Source organism: Gymnogyps californianus, chromosome 28 (genome assembly GCF_018139145.2).
Source record: "Gymnogyps californianus isolate 813 chromosome 28, ASM1813914v2, whole genome shotgun sequence".
In the NCBI taxonomy this organism is placed as follows: domain Eukaryota; kingdom Metazoa; phylum Chordata; class Aves; order Accipitriformes; family Cathartidae; genus Gymnogyps; species Gymnogyps californianus.
Genome location: NC_059498.1, coordinates 321,765 through 338,881, shown reverse-complemented (window position 1 = coordinate 338,881; position 17,117 = coordinate 321,765). Strand labels below are relative to the sequence as shown.

At 53.0% G+C, this 17,117-nt stretch overlaps 1 protein-coding gene and 1 pseudogene across 1 annotated transcript; one reads left to right on the top strand and one right to left on the bottom strand.

Moving 5' to 3' along the window:
- The first annotated feature begins 1,849 nt into the window (after positions 1–1,849).
- Positions 1,850–2,155, top strand: LOC127026648 (feather keratin Cos2-3). Its single transcript, XM_050911994.1, has one exon. It carries the CDS (start codon positions 1,850–1,852, stop codon positions 2,153–2,155), a length of 306 nt encoding a protein of 101 aa, XP_050767951.1.
- Positions 2,156–11,670: 9,515 nt separating this feature from the next.
- LOC127026647 (T cell receptor alpha variable 1-2-like) lies at positions 11,671–13,424 on the bottom strand (annotated as a pseudogene).
- Between the last annotated feature and the right edge of the window lie 3,693 nt (positions 13,425–17,117).

The following is a 17,117-nucleotide window of genomic DNA, read 5'->3' as shown; positions in this document are numbered from 1 at the left end:
TCATAGAATCATAGAATGGTTTGGGTTGGAAGGACCCTTGAAAGACCATCTAGTCCAATCCCCCTTCACGGGCAGGGACATCTCTCACTAGATCAGCTTGCTCAAAGCCCCACCTAACCTGACCTTGAACACTTCCAATGATGGGGCATCGACAACATCTCTGGGCAACCTGTTCCGCTGTCTCACCACCCTCGTTGGAAAAAATTTCTTCCTTATGTCCAATCTAACTCCACCCTCTTTCAGTTTAAAGCCATTGCTCCTTGTCCTGTCACTACAGGCCCTCGTAAAACATCTTTCTCTCTCTTTCTTCTAAGCCCCCTTTAAGTACTGAAAGGCCACAAGGAGGTCTCCCCAGAACCTTCTCCTCTCCAGGCTGAATGAGACCACCTCTCTCAGCCTTTCTTCATAGGACAGGTGTTCCATCCCTCTCATCATTTTCATGGCCCTCCTCTGGACCCGCTCTCTCAGACTCTACAGACTCTTCCCACAGTCAGTGAAGAGACATCAGCTCACACATGGGACTTATCCCATCCCAAAGCAGACGGGCACGGTAAATGGGACAAATCATCTTTCTGGAGACACTGATCCTGCAGTTGACCAGTGGTGGCCTCTGAACTCCCCAGCTAGCATAAGCTCACAGCAGGGCCTGCCTACCTGGTCACGTGTGCATGGCTTGCTTCATCATGCCATCAGAAGTGAAGCCACAGGCTGTCCTACGAGAGCCTACAAGCAACTCCATCCCATGCCTAAAGCCCATATCCATGTCCACAGTACTCAGGGACAGACAGATAGCAGGGAGAGGGCTTTTGTGGGGGTGAATGGGCTCAAGCTAGGCACATTACTCTCATCAGCTGCATCTCCTGCTCTCACCGAGCGCAGATGAATCTTCCCTCAGCCACACTGAACCCTTGGAAACAGGACTTGCAGAAGATGACTCTGTCAAGTCCAAGACCTGTGCGGTGGCCCTGGACAGTGTAGATAGCCTCTCTTTGGGTGTCTTGAGTCTTCTCAATTAACTCTAGATGACTAGAGGTCTGGGAGGGGTGTGGGTGTGTGGGTGTGGGTGTGTGTTTGTGTGTTGTCTAAGCCAGCTGTTTAGTCTATCTTGAGTGTCCTTTAGTGGAGTCCTCCAGCATGTGAGATGAGTTCTCTGCCCACGCTGACGTCTTTTGCACCAGAAATGCTTGGCCATCTCATCCTGTCACGCAAAAGATGCCTTCACTGGGGAATGTGCCTGGCATAAAGCAGGAAATGAAAAGACAGTGATTGAGGAAGCCAAAACACAGCCATAGCATTAGCTGGGATGTTTTGCATTCAAGATGAGCTTGTCAGAAAATAATCACCTCTACAAGGGATGCCTCTGGCAGCCTGCGGCAGTAAAGGTCCATGATAAAAGCCAGCCCAGCTCCTCGCTCTCTCATCCACTTCTCTTGCCTCCTTCTCCTTGGCAGTCAGGTGAGTCTCAAGCCCCTTCTCCTTCTCTGCTCTCTCAAAAAGGAGGTCTCACTTCAATGGACTTCTCAGCTGATGTTCTATGCCAGATCATGGGGCTGCTTGTCATGGGAGAGGGAAGTGAGCAGAAGGTTAGGCATGGAGGGAAGCTGGGACCGTACTGAGGTGGCTTCTGCACTCAGGGGCTAGGCAGTAGCTGCATAGGAGCTGGTGGCTCCTTTTGGGCCCTGGCAGGACAAGGCCAAGAAGCCCTCATACATCTCTGCACAGCCTCCATCTCCTGGCCCTGCATGTTCTTTGGCTTCTTCATGGAGTGGTGACAGGCTGCTCCTCATGCATCCCCATGTTTTTCTTCCTCCCTGCCCTCTCTCCCAGGTGCACCTCAGGCATCCAAGACATGTCCTGCTACAACCAGTGCCAGCCCTGCCAGCCCTGCGGCCCGACCCCTCTGGCCAACAGCTGCAATGAGCCCTGTGTCAGGCAGTGCCAGAACTCCACCGTCGTCATCCAGCCCTCTCCCGTGGTGGTGACCCTGCCCGGCCCCATCCTCAGCTCCTTCCCGCAGAACACCGTTGTGGGCTCCTCCACCTCCGCTGCTGCTGGCAGCATCCTCAGCTGTGATGGAGTGCCCATCACCTCTGGGTGCTGTGACCTCTCCTGCATCAGCAGCCGCTACTGTGGCAGCAGATGCCGCCCTTGCTAAAGATGCTGGCAACGGCCTCCCCTAAGGACCCCCAGGAACTCAGAACATGCTGCTGGACAAAGGATCAAACTTCAGGCCATTCTTTTCGGACTAGTTGGTCATCTCTGGCTTGCCCTGCAAGGGCAAGTCTGGAAGGGGCCAACCTGGGCTCTCTGAAAACATGGCCAATGTCTACCTTTCCTGTCTTCCACTCACCCTTTTTCTCCCTTTTCTTTGTTGTCTTGTGCTCGCATCAAAGCCTGCTGTGAGGACTCCAGAAACCAGGCTGGAGGGACCTGCTAGCCTGTCTCCCTTTGCCGGGCAGGTCAACAGATGCCCTGTGGAACTCTGCCACAGGAAAAGGGAAACACATTCCTGGCTGATCGTGCTCCTCCGCAACAGGGGCCTCCACTTGGAGTGACCTCATTTCCCTCTTTAGACTCATTAAAAATTGCTGCAACCCTGCCTGTGTCCCTTAGGTTGTCTTTCATCTGTATACTGACTGCCGAGGGAGAAAGCCATTGCTTTGGAGGGGAATTAGGTGGGGACACAGGGGGACCCTTCATCACTCCTAGAGGCATTGGAGGGTTGGACACACTGCAAAGAGCCCTCTTTCAGGCACTGCTTCCTGAAGGTGAGGGAGACAACCCTAGTGTGTTCCCAAAGAATAGTAGAAATTGGGAATGGATAAATAGCCTTGGGGATGGCCCACAGTCCCTACTCCACCTGCCCCCGGCCTCCATCAGCCGATCTAGGGGTCAGCATGGCCAGCATGCCTGGGCATGGGCAGCAGGGACAGCTTCCCCGTGCAGCCCTATCACCCTTCAGCACAGCATCAGGCATGGTCCACCTGTTGCCTACATGTGTAGGGCTGAGGTGTTCACAAGTTAGTACTGGTATCAGCTACAGCAGGCCACACACTGGAGTCCCCTGTCCCTGTGAAGCCAGGTGAAGGGTGAAGGCAAGCCCAGGTCAGTGACGGGTGGCCAGCCACACACGGATGCTCTTTGGTGCCTTGTCTTCCCCAAGCAAGGAGCAGCTTTCTTCAGGCCCTTCTACAGCCCCACAATGCCACAACCCAGCTCTGGTCCACAGAGGTGCTGTCTGAGAACAGATACCCCACCTCCACAGAGACATGCCACTGACAGTGGGATTTCATTCTGCACTCAGCGGGATCCATGAGCTGTCCCTGAATGGAACTGGGCATACATCACCCAACCATAGGGCACACGTTGGGGTGCCTTCCCCCAGGCACCAAGCTCCTTCAGCATTCCCAGAGACCTGGGGCTGAAGTGGCCCTTGTGCTCCATGCAGCACTGCTCCTCCCCACACACAGGCCGGGGTCTTCCCACATCTGCAGACCTGGGGCCCTGTGGTGTGGGGGTTTGCCCTTACACAGACCCCACACACCACCAGCACCACAGGACCACAGGATGGAGGACAGAGTGATTCCTCCCTGCTGGGTAAGGATTGGGGGAACCTCTCCCCAGGCCAGGTTCTGTGGGAGGCAGAGTGGCGTCAGGTGTTTAGACAGGGGCAACGAGCATCAGGACCAAGCCCACCTAGACCCAATGCAACTGTGGGTCCCAACTCTGGCTTGGCCCCTGGCCCAGGGTCTCTGTGAGAGCTCAGGATTATGAAGGGCTACCATCAGAGCTTCCACAGAGCTATCAGAGCCAGGTTGGTGGATGCGAACACTCTGAACTCTGCAAGGGATTGGAAAACCAGATATAGGGGTGTGTTTAAAGAATCTGCGCCTCTGCTCAGAAAGGGAGATCACGTCAGGGTGTCTACAACAAATGAGAGGATTGAGAAAGGTTATGAAAGATGTTCACAGAGGAAATTTTCATCATAGTTGAAATTGTGACAATGTGACAGATAGCTGTGTACCGCACAAGAGTGTACGATCATGAAGTACTTGAGGCGAGTAGGAGACCCATGGGGCAGGTCAGGGGCCTGGGATGTGGGCAGGCATGCCGGGTGGACAGAGCAGCAGTGCCAGTACTGGGTGGATCTGCAAAAGTGCATGTGCGTGTGAACCCAGAGAGCGTTGTGTGGGTGCCTTCACTAGTAACCTCCTGTCCCTGCCAGCCCCAGAGGGGGAGGGGATATGGCTGTCTGTGCTTGTGTTTTATGTGGGTCCTGTATGTGGGTGCTGCTGACAGCAGTGCCTTGGCTGTGGCAGTCTGTGTGACCGTCTGTTTCAGTGTGTGTGTCTGTGTGTGTGTCTGTGTCTGTGTGTGTCTGTGTGGCTCTGAGATATGGTCTCCGCTTCGCTACAGGTTGAACCTGCAGACATAGAAAGTGGCAGCTGTGCCCCTCAGCCTGGGCAGAGATCCCGGGTCTCCAGGACACCAGGCTGGGCTCCAGCAGCCAGGCAGGAGGATCCTGGGCCAGAGCAGCTGGACGAGGTGGCCGCGCTCCCTACATCCCTTAACAAATGCCAGCAATGCCAGACTCTGCCCACAGAACACAGGCTCGGAGTTTCCTTGGACTTCCCTGCACCTGGGTTGGGACAATCCCCAACATCAATACAGATTGGGGGATGAATGGATTGAGAGCAGCCCTGCAGAGAAAGGACATGGGGATACTGGTGGATGAAAAATTGGACATGAGCCGGCAATGTGTGCTTGCGACCCAGAAAGCCAATTTTATCCTGAGCTGCATAAAAAGAAGCGTGGCCAGCAGGTCAAGGGAGGTGATTCTCCACCTCTACTCCACTCTTGTGAGACCCCACCTGGAGTACTGCATCCAGCTCTGAGTCGTCAGTGCCAGAAAGACATGGACCTGCTAGAGCGGGCCCTCCAGATGAGCAGAGGGCTGGAACACCTCTCCTATGAAGAAAGACTGAGAGCGTTGGGGTTGTTCAGCTCCAGGGAAACCTTACTGCAGCCTTTCAATACTTGAAGGGTGCTTAGAAGAAAGAGGGAAGGAGACTTTGACCAGTGCCTGTAGTGGCAGGACAAGGGGCAACACCTTTAAAGAGAAAGAGGGTAGAGTTAGATTGGACTTAAGGAAGAAATTTTTTCCAGTGAGGGTGGTGAGACATTGGAACAGGTTGCCCGGAGACGTTGTGGGTGCCTCGTCGTCGGAAGTGTTCAAGGTCAGGTTGGATGGGGCTTTGAGCAACGTGATCTAGTGAGAGCTGTCCACTGGGATCATGGCAGGGACATGATGATGATTCAAGGCCCCTTCCAATCCAAACCATCTCATAATTCTATGATTCTATCATTCCTGCATAGCTGGTGAGGACCCTGGAATGACATCAACGAAGACACCAACTTTGAAATAGCACTGCAGGGGAAGTCATGGCAGTAGGCCTTGCAGAAAGGCTATTATTATCCATCCTTCTCCATGTTGATGGAACATATGAACCATCTCATTAACCCCCACAATAAAGCTTCAGCTGTGGACTCTCCAGTAGTGGGCCTGGTCTATGACCCCATCCAAAGAAAACAAAGCTCAAAATGGGTGAAAAGCCTTGCCCTTTTCTGCAACTGGAAATCTGATACATATTTTGAGGGCTTCTCCAGGTGTTGCTGCAAAGAAATTTCCCTTTGTGGTAGATGTCACCAGAAGGTTTAACTCACTCTACCTCTACACAGGCCTTGTAGAGCACCAGCTTGTCAGGGACTTTGTGGTTCCTTTATTTCTGTGTGTCCTGACTGGCCGTAATAACAAGATCATGCCAGGGACATATGATAAGCCACAGTAGGTGTTGGTGAACCTTCAGCACATTGACACAATCAGCATTGATAAAGACTGACCAGAACAAGCATGTCTCATTTTGCTTTGGGAAGGATAGAGTGAAGCTGCATTTTTGGCCCCAGAAATCTCTGCTATTTTAAGAAACCACAGCAGAAAGGAAAAGGTGAAAAATTCTGTGGACCTGTCCTTGTACATGAATTCTTTGCAGGGGTCTTGACTGACACTGTTAATATGATCGTGTACGGTGTATTTGACATGATAGAAATAAACCAGCATGACATCTTTTTAAATTGTGGGGCCCAGCATTGCACACAGTACTCAAGGTGAGGCTGCACCAACACTAAATACAGCGGGATAAGCACCTCTCTTGACCGGCTGGTTGTACTGTGTTTGATGCACCCCAGGAGGCGGTTTGCCCTCTTGGCTGCCAGGGCACACTGCTGACTCCTCTTGAGCCTGCTGTCAACCAGCACCCCCAGATCCCTTTCTGCAGGGCTGCTCTCCAGCCACTCCTCTCCCAGTTTATACTGTGTCTGGCATTACTCCGTCCCAGGGGCAGAATCCGGCATTTGGACTTGTTAAAATTCATGCCATTAATGATTGCCCAGTGCTCCAATTTATCTAGATCCCTCTGCAAGGCCTCTTGTCCCTCGAGAGAGTCAACAGCACCTCCCAGTTTGGTATCGTCAGCAAACTTGCTCATGGCGCATTCAACTCCTGCATCCAGAGCATTGATAAAAGTCTTGAACAGAACTGGCCCTCGAATTGAGTCCTGAGGAACACCACTGGTGACCGGTCGCCAGCCAGATGCAGCCTCATTCACTACAACCCCTTGAGCCCTGCCTTTCAGCCAGTTCTTCACCCAGCACACTGTGTACCTGCTCATCCCACAGTTGGACAACTTGTCCAGAAGGATGCTGTGAGGGACACTATCAAAAGCCTTACTAAAAGCCAGAAAAACCCCATCCACCACCTTCCCTTCATCCACTAGGCAGGTGACCTCATCATAGAAGGATATCAAATTAGTTAAATAGGACTTGCCCTTTGTGCACCCGTGTTGACTGATGATTGCATTGTTCTTTAAATGCCTTTCAATAGCAGCCTGTATGATCTTCTCCATAACTTTTCCAGGCACTGAGGTTAGACTCACCAGGTTTGTAGTTTCCTGGGTCTTCCCTCACACCTTTCTTGTAAGTAGGAATAACATTGGCTGGCTTCCAGTCAGCAGGGACCTCCCTAGACTCCCAAGACCTTTGGTAGGTGATCGAGAGGGGTCCTGCTGTAACGTCCGCCAGCTGCTTCAGGACTCTGGCATGAATCCCATATGGCCCCATGGACTTATGAACATTCAGCTGATAGAGCTGGTCCCGTCCAGTTTCAGTGTCCACAAATGGAATGTCACTGTTCCCACAGTCGTGGTCCTCCAACTCAAAGGACCGGGCAGCCCAAGGTCTATCAGTATTATTAAAGAATGAGGCAAAAAAAGCCTTGAACGCCTCTGCTTTTTCTTCATCGCTATTAGTCAGGCGACCATCTTCAACAAATATCGGTCCAATGTTTTCTTTAGACCTCCTCTTGCTATTAACATACTTCAAGAAGCCTTTCTTGTTGTCTGACACAACGCTGGCTGAGTTCAACTCTAACTGAGCTTTGGCCTTTCCTGTCTTCTCCCTGCTTATGCAAACCACAGCTCTGTAATTTTCCTGCGAAGCCTGACCTTCCTTCCAGAGATCGTACAATTTCTTTTTCCTCTTGAGTTCAATGAGGAGTTCCCTGTTCAGCCAAGCTGGTCTTCTGCCCCGCTTGCTTAACTTGAGACACAAAGGAACTACCTGCTCCTGTGCTTTTGTAAGGTGGTTCTTAAAACCGGACCACCACTTGTGGATTCTAAAGCCCTCAAAAGCAGATTCCCAGGGAACAATCTCAGGATGGAAGCTGGTGACTTCTGGCACCGAGCAGAAGGCTCCTGGCCCACCTAAGGGCTTACAATTACAAAACAGGTTCACTGCCCTCAAAGTTGAAGAGGAGCCAGATGTGCCTTGAAGGAAAGGACCCTAAGCCATGCACGGCCACCAGGAGGAAGCAGTGAGTGATCCTTATGGGTGACTCTCTGCTGCAGGGGACAGAGGCACCACTCTGCCAAGCTGGCCTATCATGTAGAGAGGTTTGCTGCCTGCCAGGGGCCCAGGTCTGGGATGTTGTGGAGGGACTGCTGAAGCTCGCTAGCCCTCAGACTACTACCCCCTGCTGTTATTCCTTGTGGGCACAAACGATACTGCTAGGGGAAACCTGGAGAGTATCAAAAGTGATTACAGAGCTCTGCGGGAAGGTAGTGAAGGGCCTGGGGGCCCAGGTGGTGTTGTCCTCAATCCTGCTGGTGAGGGCAAAGGGTGTGAGGAGGAGGGCACTGATAATGCAGGTCAATATTTGGCTGTGGAACTGGAGCTGGTGGCAGGGGTTTAGGTCCTACAACCACGGGACCCTGTTTGCAGATCAGCATCTGCTCAGGAGAGGTGGGATTGCCCTCACCAAGCGGGGCAAAGTTACCTTTGCCAGTAAGGAGGACTTTAAACTAGGAATGACAGGGGAGGGAGAGAGTAACCAGCAGCCCTGTGAGGGAGTGATGGACACGGCTGATGAGCAAAGGGCCTGGGGCAATGTGCCAGGAAAGGATCACAAGATCAAGAAAAGAGGGCTGAACCAGGGTCACCTCTAGCAGTTGCATGTAAGCAAGGAAGTGCCTACAAGGCATCATTGTGGCAAAATCCCCCAAACCCTTTCTAGGAAGGCAACATGCTGGGCTGCTTCTGTCAAGTGCCTGTACACTAATGCACACAGGATGGGGAATAAAGACGAGGAGTAGAGATCTGTGTGCAGTTGCAGGCCTACAATCATGTTGGGATCACGGAGACGGGGTGGGATGGCTCCCTTTCTGTGAGAGAGCAGTTGGAGTGCATAGAGCTCTGCCTGGGCATGGATGACGAGCCAAGTGAGAGCTTATGGGTAAGCACTAAAGAGAAGGCAGGTAAGGGTGACATTGTAGTGGGTGTCTGCTATAAGCCACCTGACCAGGAAGAACCAGCAGATGAGACCCTCTACAGGCAGATAGGAGCAGCCTCACATTCACAGGCCCTGGTCCTCATGGGGAACTTCAACCACTGTGATATCTGCTGGAGGGACAGCACAGCAGGACATAAGCAAGCCAGGAGGTTCCTGGAGTGCATAGTTGACAACTTCATCACGCAAGTGATAGAGGAGCCAATGAGGGCACGTGCTCTGCTGGACCTCATATGCACCAAGAAGGAAGGGCTTGTTGGGGATGTGAAGGTCAAAGGCAGCTTGGGCTGCAGCAATCAGGAAAGGGTGGAGTTCAGGATCCTGAGAGGAGCAAGGAGGCTACAGAGCAAACTCACAACCCTGGCCTTCAGGAGAGCAGACTTTGTTCTCTTTAAATGGCTGCTCGGAAGTGTCCCCTGGGATATAGCCCTGAAGGCAAGAGAGTCCCAAGAAACCTGGTTACTATTCAAGGATCGCCTCCTCCAAGCTCAACAGCAGACCATCCCCAATGAGCAGAAAGTCAGGCAAGCATGCCTGGAGGCCACTGTGGATGAACAAGGAGCTCCTGGCAAAACCAAAACACAAGAAGAAAGCACACAAGAAGTGGAAGTAAGGACGGGTAACCTGGCAGGAACACAGAGACACTGTCCAAGCATGCAGGGATGAGGTTAGGAAAGCCAAAGCCCAGCTGGAACTGAATCCAGCAACAGATGTCAATGGCAACAAGAAGGGCTTCTGTAAGGACACAGGTGGCAAAAGGAAGGCTAGGGGAAATGTGGTCCCACAGCCGAATGATTGGGCCTTCTCTGATGCTGCACAGCCTGACAACACAGGACACGGAAAAGGATGAGGTGCTGAATGCCTTCTTTGCCTCAATCTTTACGAGGAAGATCCATCTTTAGGAATGCTAGGTCCTTGAAACCAGGGAGGAAGTTGAGAGCAAGGGAGATGTACTCTTGCAAGGAGAGGATCAGGTAGGGAATACTTAAGCAAACTGCAGACCTCCCTCAACATTTTTACATCTTGTAGGCAATCGCAACTCCGGTGTTTTGCAAGGCAAAAGTCTTCCCTTGATTATCTCTGTGCCATGCCAAGAAGTGATTTTCTCTTCAAGCATCATGCTGTCCACCCCAGAATAACACGGTGGTAGTAGAGGACCCTCATAACTTTGATTTTGAGCAGTGTCTAAAAACTGGGGCAAATAACCTTTGCAGCTCTTGATATCCAAAGCCTGGGGAAGGCTGCTTACTTTCATGGGTAAAAGATTAAAAGAGTCTATGACACCCAGCAGTGCAGCCCATCTGCAGCCTACAAGTGATCGCTGGAATGACCCTGTTGGGAGGGAGAGAAAGAGAAAGACATGGCACGTCCTCACGCAAGGAAGCCCTTGGCTGACCAGCCAAGGATTGCAGGGCCCCTTCCTGTCAACGCGGCCACAGGCAACCCCACCAGTGTGCCCCAGGCCAACATCCCTTGCCTGCACTGCACCCAGCCGGCACTTGAGCTGAGGCTTCTGTGGGCACTGACACATTCCTGCCCCGCAAACCCTGGGGCCTCTCAATCCCAGCCCTCAGAAGAAGCCTCCATGAGGGAATGGGTATGGCATTATCCAGGATATGAACAGGGGTCGTCAGGAAAACAACCACCCAGCCTATGTCATTAGCTGGGATGTTTTCCCTTCCTCAGGAGCACCTCTGAAAATTGCCACTTCCGTAGAGGCTACCTCTGGGCCTGGGGCAGGTCAGGGCCGCCACAAAAGCCAGCCCAACTTCTTCTCTTGCCTCCTTCTCCTTGGGAAGCAGGTGAGTCTGAAGCCCTTTCCCGACGACCTTTTTCTGTTTGTGCAGATGTGTGCTCCTCCATCCTATGCTGGGTCATGGTGCTGTTTGAGAGGGGGAAGAAGGGTGATGGTCTGACTCGGAGAGTATCCGGAACTTGGCTGAGGGGGCTTTTCTTTTAAGAGATAGGCAGCAGCCTCCTTGAAGCAGCTGAAGGGAATTCTTCCTGCTTTGGATAGCCCTGTGCTGGGAAAAGAGGCTCCGTCAGAAGATGGCCCCAAAGGATGCAGGAGTGGCTGTGATGTAAGAAAAAGCCTTGAAAACAGCCTCACCTTTCCCTCCTCATCCTCCTACCTCTCTCCAGAATGACAGGGCATGGCCTGCACCCAAGGGCAAGGACAGCAAGGACAGGTCACCTATACACCCTCCACCCCCCAAAACAGTTCCCTGCACAGCCCAGCAGTTACACAGATGTGCATGGCTAAGGTGACTCACAGGTTGATGGTGAAATCAGCCTGCCCAGGCCACACACCAGGGCCCTCATGCCTCTTGCACACCCCCAGCTCCCACCACACACGGAGCCTCAAGGACAGCAGCCAGTGCCCAAGCCCCCATGGCTGCTCTGCAGTGACTGGCCTTCCCGCACGCACGAAGCAGCTTTCCTCAAAGCTGGCTCTTCTCCTGGCAGGGCCTGTTGCCCACCTCTGCCTGGTGGTCTGCCCTCCCATTGTGCTCTTGGCTACAGTTGTCCAGCATGGTCCCACTGCAGAAGAAATGAGGCAGCGCTGGGGGAAGCCCATGAGGTAGGGCCTGAGGAGGACTCCAAGGACCGGCAGAGTGCACTGGGGAGAACAGGTCCTCCAGATCCCAGCACATGGCCGTGCAGCAACTGGAGGGTCCACAGAGTAGTTCTGAGTATCTTCCAAAATTGTTGTAATCCTGTAATTCCAGGAAGGAGCCTTGCCACATGGCATGTTGTTTATCTTTTTAATCTTACTTTGAACTCTGACCTCGGAGGGACACATCCCAGAGCAGGTACTCTAAGAGACAGGCCTGCAGGAATACCTGAGGAAGCAAAGTGCAGTAGAGAAATCCATAAAGCAAAGAACAGCAGCAAGGAAGCAATGCACAAGCTCTCCCAACCTCCCGCATTGCCCATCACCTCTCCAAAGCCATTGGGCAGAATAACCACAAAACCCCTGGTGCAAATGAGGGTTTTCACCATGGGTTAGCTGAGACTCTTTCACCACCTTCTCCTGCCTCTCCAGCCACTGACACTGTCCTCTCCTGGAAGAGGAGCTCGGCCTGCAGAGCTGTGGGTGCACAGGGCAAGCAGCGCTGCCAGGAGAGAGCTGAGCGCCCCTTCCCCCAAGCTCAGCCTTGCACAGCCACATGCCCTCCCTCCCCTGGCTTCTTGCACAGCCAAGGAAGCTCCCTGCACCAGGGTGTCTTGCACAGCACAGAGGTACAAGGCACTGTCAGAGACCTCGACTTCCTCCAGCTGCAGGAGGCTGTATTTCCCTGTGGTGTTCAGCGATGTGGTGAGATGGCCGCTCGGCTTGCGGCCAGCTGCTGCCTGTTATGAGAGCAGCTGGGGACCTTGGCCTTTCCTCTGCTGGTACCAAAGCAGGGCATTAGGCCTGGAGCTTTGGTAGGTGCAGGTGGTCTGGAAGGTGTCTTTCTCCTCTACTGTGACTTGTCCTTCTTGCTGGGTGACGGTGGTCTGCCCCATGGTGCCTGGAAGAAAGCAAGGGTCAGCGACTGTGCAGGGAAAGGCTCCAAGATGCAAAACGAGGGGTTGCAAAGTGTTGGTGGAGAAGGCTCCCTGTCCCTTGCGCTGCAGCAAGAGCCTTGTGGACAGGAAGAGCAAGGTGGTGGGTGTCTTTGGGCAGGACGTCTGAGATCTCAGCTCAGCGTGGATCCCACGGCACAATAATGCCAATTACCTCCCACAGGGATACCCCCAGAGGAGAGCTGTGCTTTCACCCAGGTCTTTGGTCTCCACTCTTGTGCTGCCTGGAGTCTCCAGGGAACAGCCTGTAGTGCCTGGCCCTCCTGTGCTGGCTGCAGGACACCTCCAGCAGGGTGAGGGACCATGGGAACTCCTGCAAAGATGTTTCATCCTGCTCCCCATTCCTTGTCCTCTCAGAAGGCTCCGAGGTCAAGGGAGGGAAAAGGAAGCCCTGGCATTACGGACATGCAGGAGGAATGGAAAGCCGGGGCATACTGCATGACATGTGCCAGCCAGGAGAGAGACTGGGACACCCTAAGAATGTGAGTGGGATGAGAGAGCTTTCACGTCCCTGCATCAGCTTTCAAAAGTCTTGTGCGTTTGGGTTGCAAAGTCAGAAAATGTGTACTGCCGAGACAGAAAAGAGCTTCTGCAATGATCTGTCTGTGAAACACTGGGCCCAGACAGATCAGCAGAGAGAGGCACAGAGAGGTGGAGAGTTGCAAGAGAAAAGGAAGGCAAGGGGTCTAAGATGATCAGGAGAGGAGCTGTTTCTTCTCACTCTCTTCTTTTGTTTGCCAGCAGTAACAGCATCTTGAGAAAGCAGGTGCAAAACCACCTGTGCGATCTGATGTTTCCCAACCTTTGCCCATAATTCAAGAGCAGCTCCCTGCAGAGAACTGTTGAGGGGGTGAGGGTCTCCTGGGAAGAAGAGGAATCATACCATCAGTCAAAGCCAGTGCTTACCCAGTGGTTGGCTCAGGAAGGCAGCGAGGATGAGATACCCGAGGTGCATGCTGAGACCGATCCTCCTGCCTGTGTGAGAGAGACCCAAAAACCCCACACGTCCCCACCAAGAGCCCCAAGAGAGCACAGCTGCCGGAAATGACTCTGCAAGGGGAACAAAGAAGGAAATGGGGAGGAGAAAATGCTTCTTCTTAGCACACCTGAAATGCCTGTGCTGTGCTCTTCTCTCCTCCAGCAGCGACTTGTGTTGCTCCTGCAGACAACACCTTCTGCCATTCCAAGGGGAGGGAGGGGTAAAAGGGGGATAGGCCTGCACCTGGTGACCAACCTCTCTGACACATCCTCCTGTGCAACATCTTGGGAGTCTCTCCTTCCCTGATGCCTGTGCCTCCTCTCTCTCCATCCTCAAGCCCTTGGCTGGGTTGGCCTCTCCTGGCTCCTGCACGGTGTCTAGCCCCAAGCTCCTGTCCGCACACTGCAAGGCTGCGGCTCTCACAAACACAATGGTCAACACCCCCAAACCCTGCAGACACCGACTGCCCCACTCAGAGCCCCAGGCACTGTGGACTTTCTCCTTCTAGCGAAAAAAAGTTATCTCAGGAACCAAGAAATGAAGTTTCCTGCCACCCTGCCCATCCCATCTCATACATCAGCTTCTGAAAAGCTCGTTGAGGGAAAAAAACAAACAAACAGTCCTTCCATTTGACCATAACCCTTCCATTCTCAGTTTCCTCAAAACCAGTTGCATCTGCATTTGTCCTCTCCCTGCTTCTAGCCATTAACAAACCAACCTGCCAAACTATTTTTGCTCTTTCCATAGCATAATTTAGGTTAGACAAGACTTCTGCAGATCACCCATTCCACGTCCCTGCTCAGAGCAGGTCTCATCAGATCAGGCTGGTCAGGGCTGTGCCCATCAAGTCTTGAAAATTGCCAAGGCCAGAGCCTGCACAACATCTGTGGACAGTGCATTCCAGTACTTGAGGATTTTCAGGGTCAAAAATAAGTGAAAAATAAAAAGGCTTTCTAATGTCTAAACAAAATTTCCCAAATTGTGTCTGTTGCCTCTTGTCTTGCCACTGTGCACTTTGAGAAGAGCCTGGCTCCATCTTTTCCACATCCTCGGAGCACGTAGTTGTAGACACCCATATGGTCTCCCTTGAGCCGCCTTCTCCTCAGGCCCTGTTCCCTCAGGCTCTCAGCGTGTCATGTCCTCAAGCCCCCTGAGTGCCTTGGGGGCTTCCGCTGGACTCACTCCCACATGTCCATACCTTTCCTACACACCAAGGAGCCCCAAACTGAACACAGGACCCCAGGCATGGTCTCACGAGTGCCAAATAGAGGAGAAGGCTCACTGCCCTGGGTGTGCTGGCTGCACTTTTGCTGAGACAGCTCAGAGTGCAGCTGGTCTGCTTTGCCACAAGGGCACATGGCTGACTCACCTTCAGCCATTGGCCACCAGGCATCCCCTGCCTTCCCAGCTCTCTGACCTATAACCTCTGCCTCCAACACGGTCCAAGCTACAGCAAGAAGCTGAAAGGTGCCTGTCCCCAGCGGGACTGGCTGCTCTCCACTCAGGCCTTTGGAGAAAAGTTCTGTTTTGTTGTGTCCTACCTGCATGGCTGCTTCTGGTGGGAACGGCAGCACAAATTCCTTCTGCACAGGATCTGTAAAGCCAGGAAGGTATTTCAGCTTTGCCTGGCTCCCTATCCATCTATCTATCACTTCAGCAGCTCTCTCACTGGGCTCATTCTCCACCTCACTACCAAGGTATAAGCTACCAGAGGCTGATCCATGTATCTGAACAGTGTGATATTGCAGGCTCAAGGTTCAGCCAATTGCTAGATGCAAGGCAAGAGAGCCCAAGAACGTGGACTTTGAAGAGTTGCGTGAGCTACTAGACCCATACAGGCTTCCCTGGGGAACAGCTGGACAGAGAACTCTCCGGTCAGTGGACGGCTTTCAGCTTCAGCAAACCTCAGACATTCCACCCCTTAGGCAACCCAGCAATTCTCTTTCTGACCGCCTCTGAGAAGTGACCTTGGCAAACGTGTCTTTACAGGGTGGGTCCAAGCTTCCCTCCCAGCTACGGGCCTTCACCTGCACACCAAAAGGCTCTGCATTTGGTGCAGAGGAAAATCCTCTACAACAGCCTACCAGCATAGGTCTGGAACCGATGGAGAAAGCCTGAAGGTTTCAGTCACCTCTACATCATTGTCTCCTGTCTGTGTTGAGCTCAAACTCCTGACTCTGTGGGATGGCTTCCGAGTACCGGCAGAGATCCCCTGGGGGGAAGCAATGGAGAAGCAGGGGAGAAGCCCGATGCCGATGCCGATGCTTGATGCCAGTGCCAGTGCTGATGCTGATGACAATGCCTGGCGGCAGGGGAACCGCCCCGGGTCCCGGGGCCTGGGAGGGGCTGGGTGGGGCAAGGTGGCCCCGGCGAGCAGAGCAGCAGCGCCCCCTGTCGGGCCTGCCCGGGCCTGTCATAGAACCCTAGAATGGTTTGGGTTGGAAGGGACCTTGAAAGACCTTCTAGTCCAACCCCCCTGCCACGGGCAGGGACATCTCTCACTAGATCAGCTTGCCCACAGCCCCATCTAACCTGACCTTGAACACCTCCAATGATGGGGCATCCACAACTTCTCTGGGCAACCCATTCCAGTGTCTTAGCACCCTGATCATAAAAAATTTCTTCCTTATGTCCAACCTAGATCTACCCTCTTTCAGTTTAAAACCATTAGCCCTTGTCCTGTCCATACTGGGACCAATATTATCTGATATCTTCATTAATAACATAGACAGTGGGGTTGAGTGCACCCTCAGCAAGTTTGCAGATGACACCAAGCTGAGAGGTGCAGTTGGTACTCTTGAGGGAAGGGATGCCATCGAGAGGGCCTTTGACAGGCTTGAGGAGTGGGCCCATAGGAACCTCACAAAGTTCAACAAGACCAAGTGCAAGGTCCTGCACCCGGGCTGGGGCAATCCCCAGTATCAATACAGACTGGGGATTGAGAGCAGCCCTGCAGAGAGGGACCTGGGGATACCGGTGGTTGAAAAATTGGACATGAGTCAGCAATGTGCGCTTGCTGCCCAGAAAGCCTGAGCTACAGCCTGAGCTACAGCCAAAGAAGCGTGGCCAGCAGGTCAAGGGAGGTGATTCTCCCCCTCTACTCTGCTCTCATGAGACCCCGCCTGGAGTACTGCACCCAGTTCTGGGGTTCCCAATAAAGACAGACATGGACCTGCTAAAGTGGGCCTTCCAGGGAATGGCTACGAAAATGATCCGAAGGCTGGAACACCTCTCCTATGAAGAAAGGCTGAGAGAGTTGGGGTTGTTCAGCCAGAGGAAGAGAAAGCTCCAGGGAGACCTCATTGTGGTCTTTCAATATATAAAGGGGGCTTGCAAGAAAGATGGAGAAAGACTTTTTACCAGGGCCTGTAGTGACAGGACAAGGAGTAACGGTCCATCAGAGCAGCACCTGCCAAGCTCACCAGCCAATGATGGAAAATCCTGACACAGGCCTGCTTTTTACACACGCGGTACACATCTATTATGGCTGCCCAGTGACTAACTGCAGCAGCTGACTCTAGCCTAAGCAATGCTGCAGCTGCTTTCTGAGAAGCTTTCTAACAAACCCGCCTGGCTGGCACCTTGCTTCCTGATGCTGCGCTTGCAGAGCATAGCTAGGAGCTGGACTCCTTCCAAGGGAGGCAGGTCACAGTTGGGGGGACCTGAATA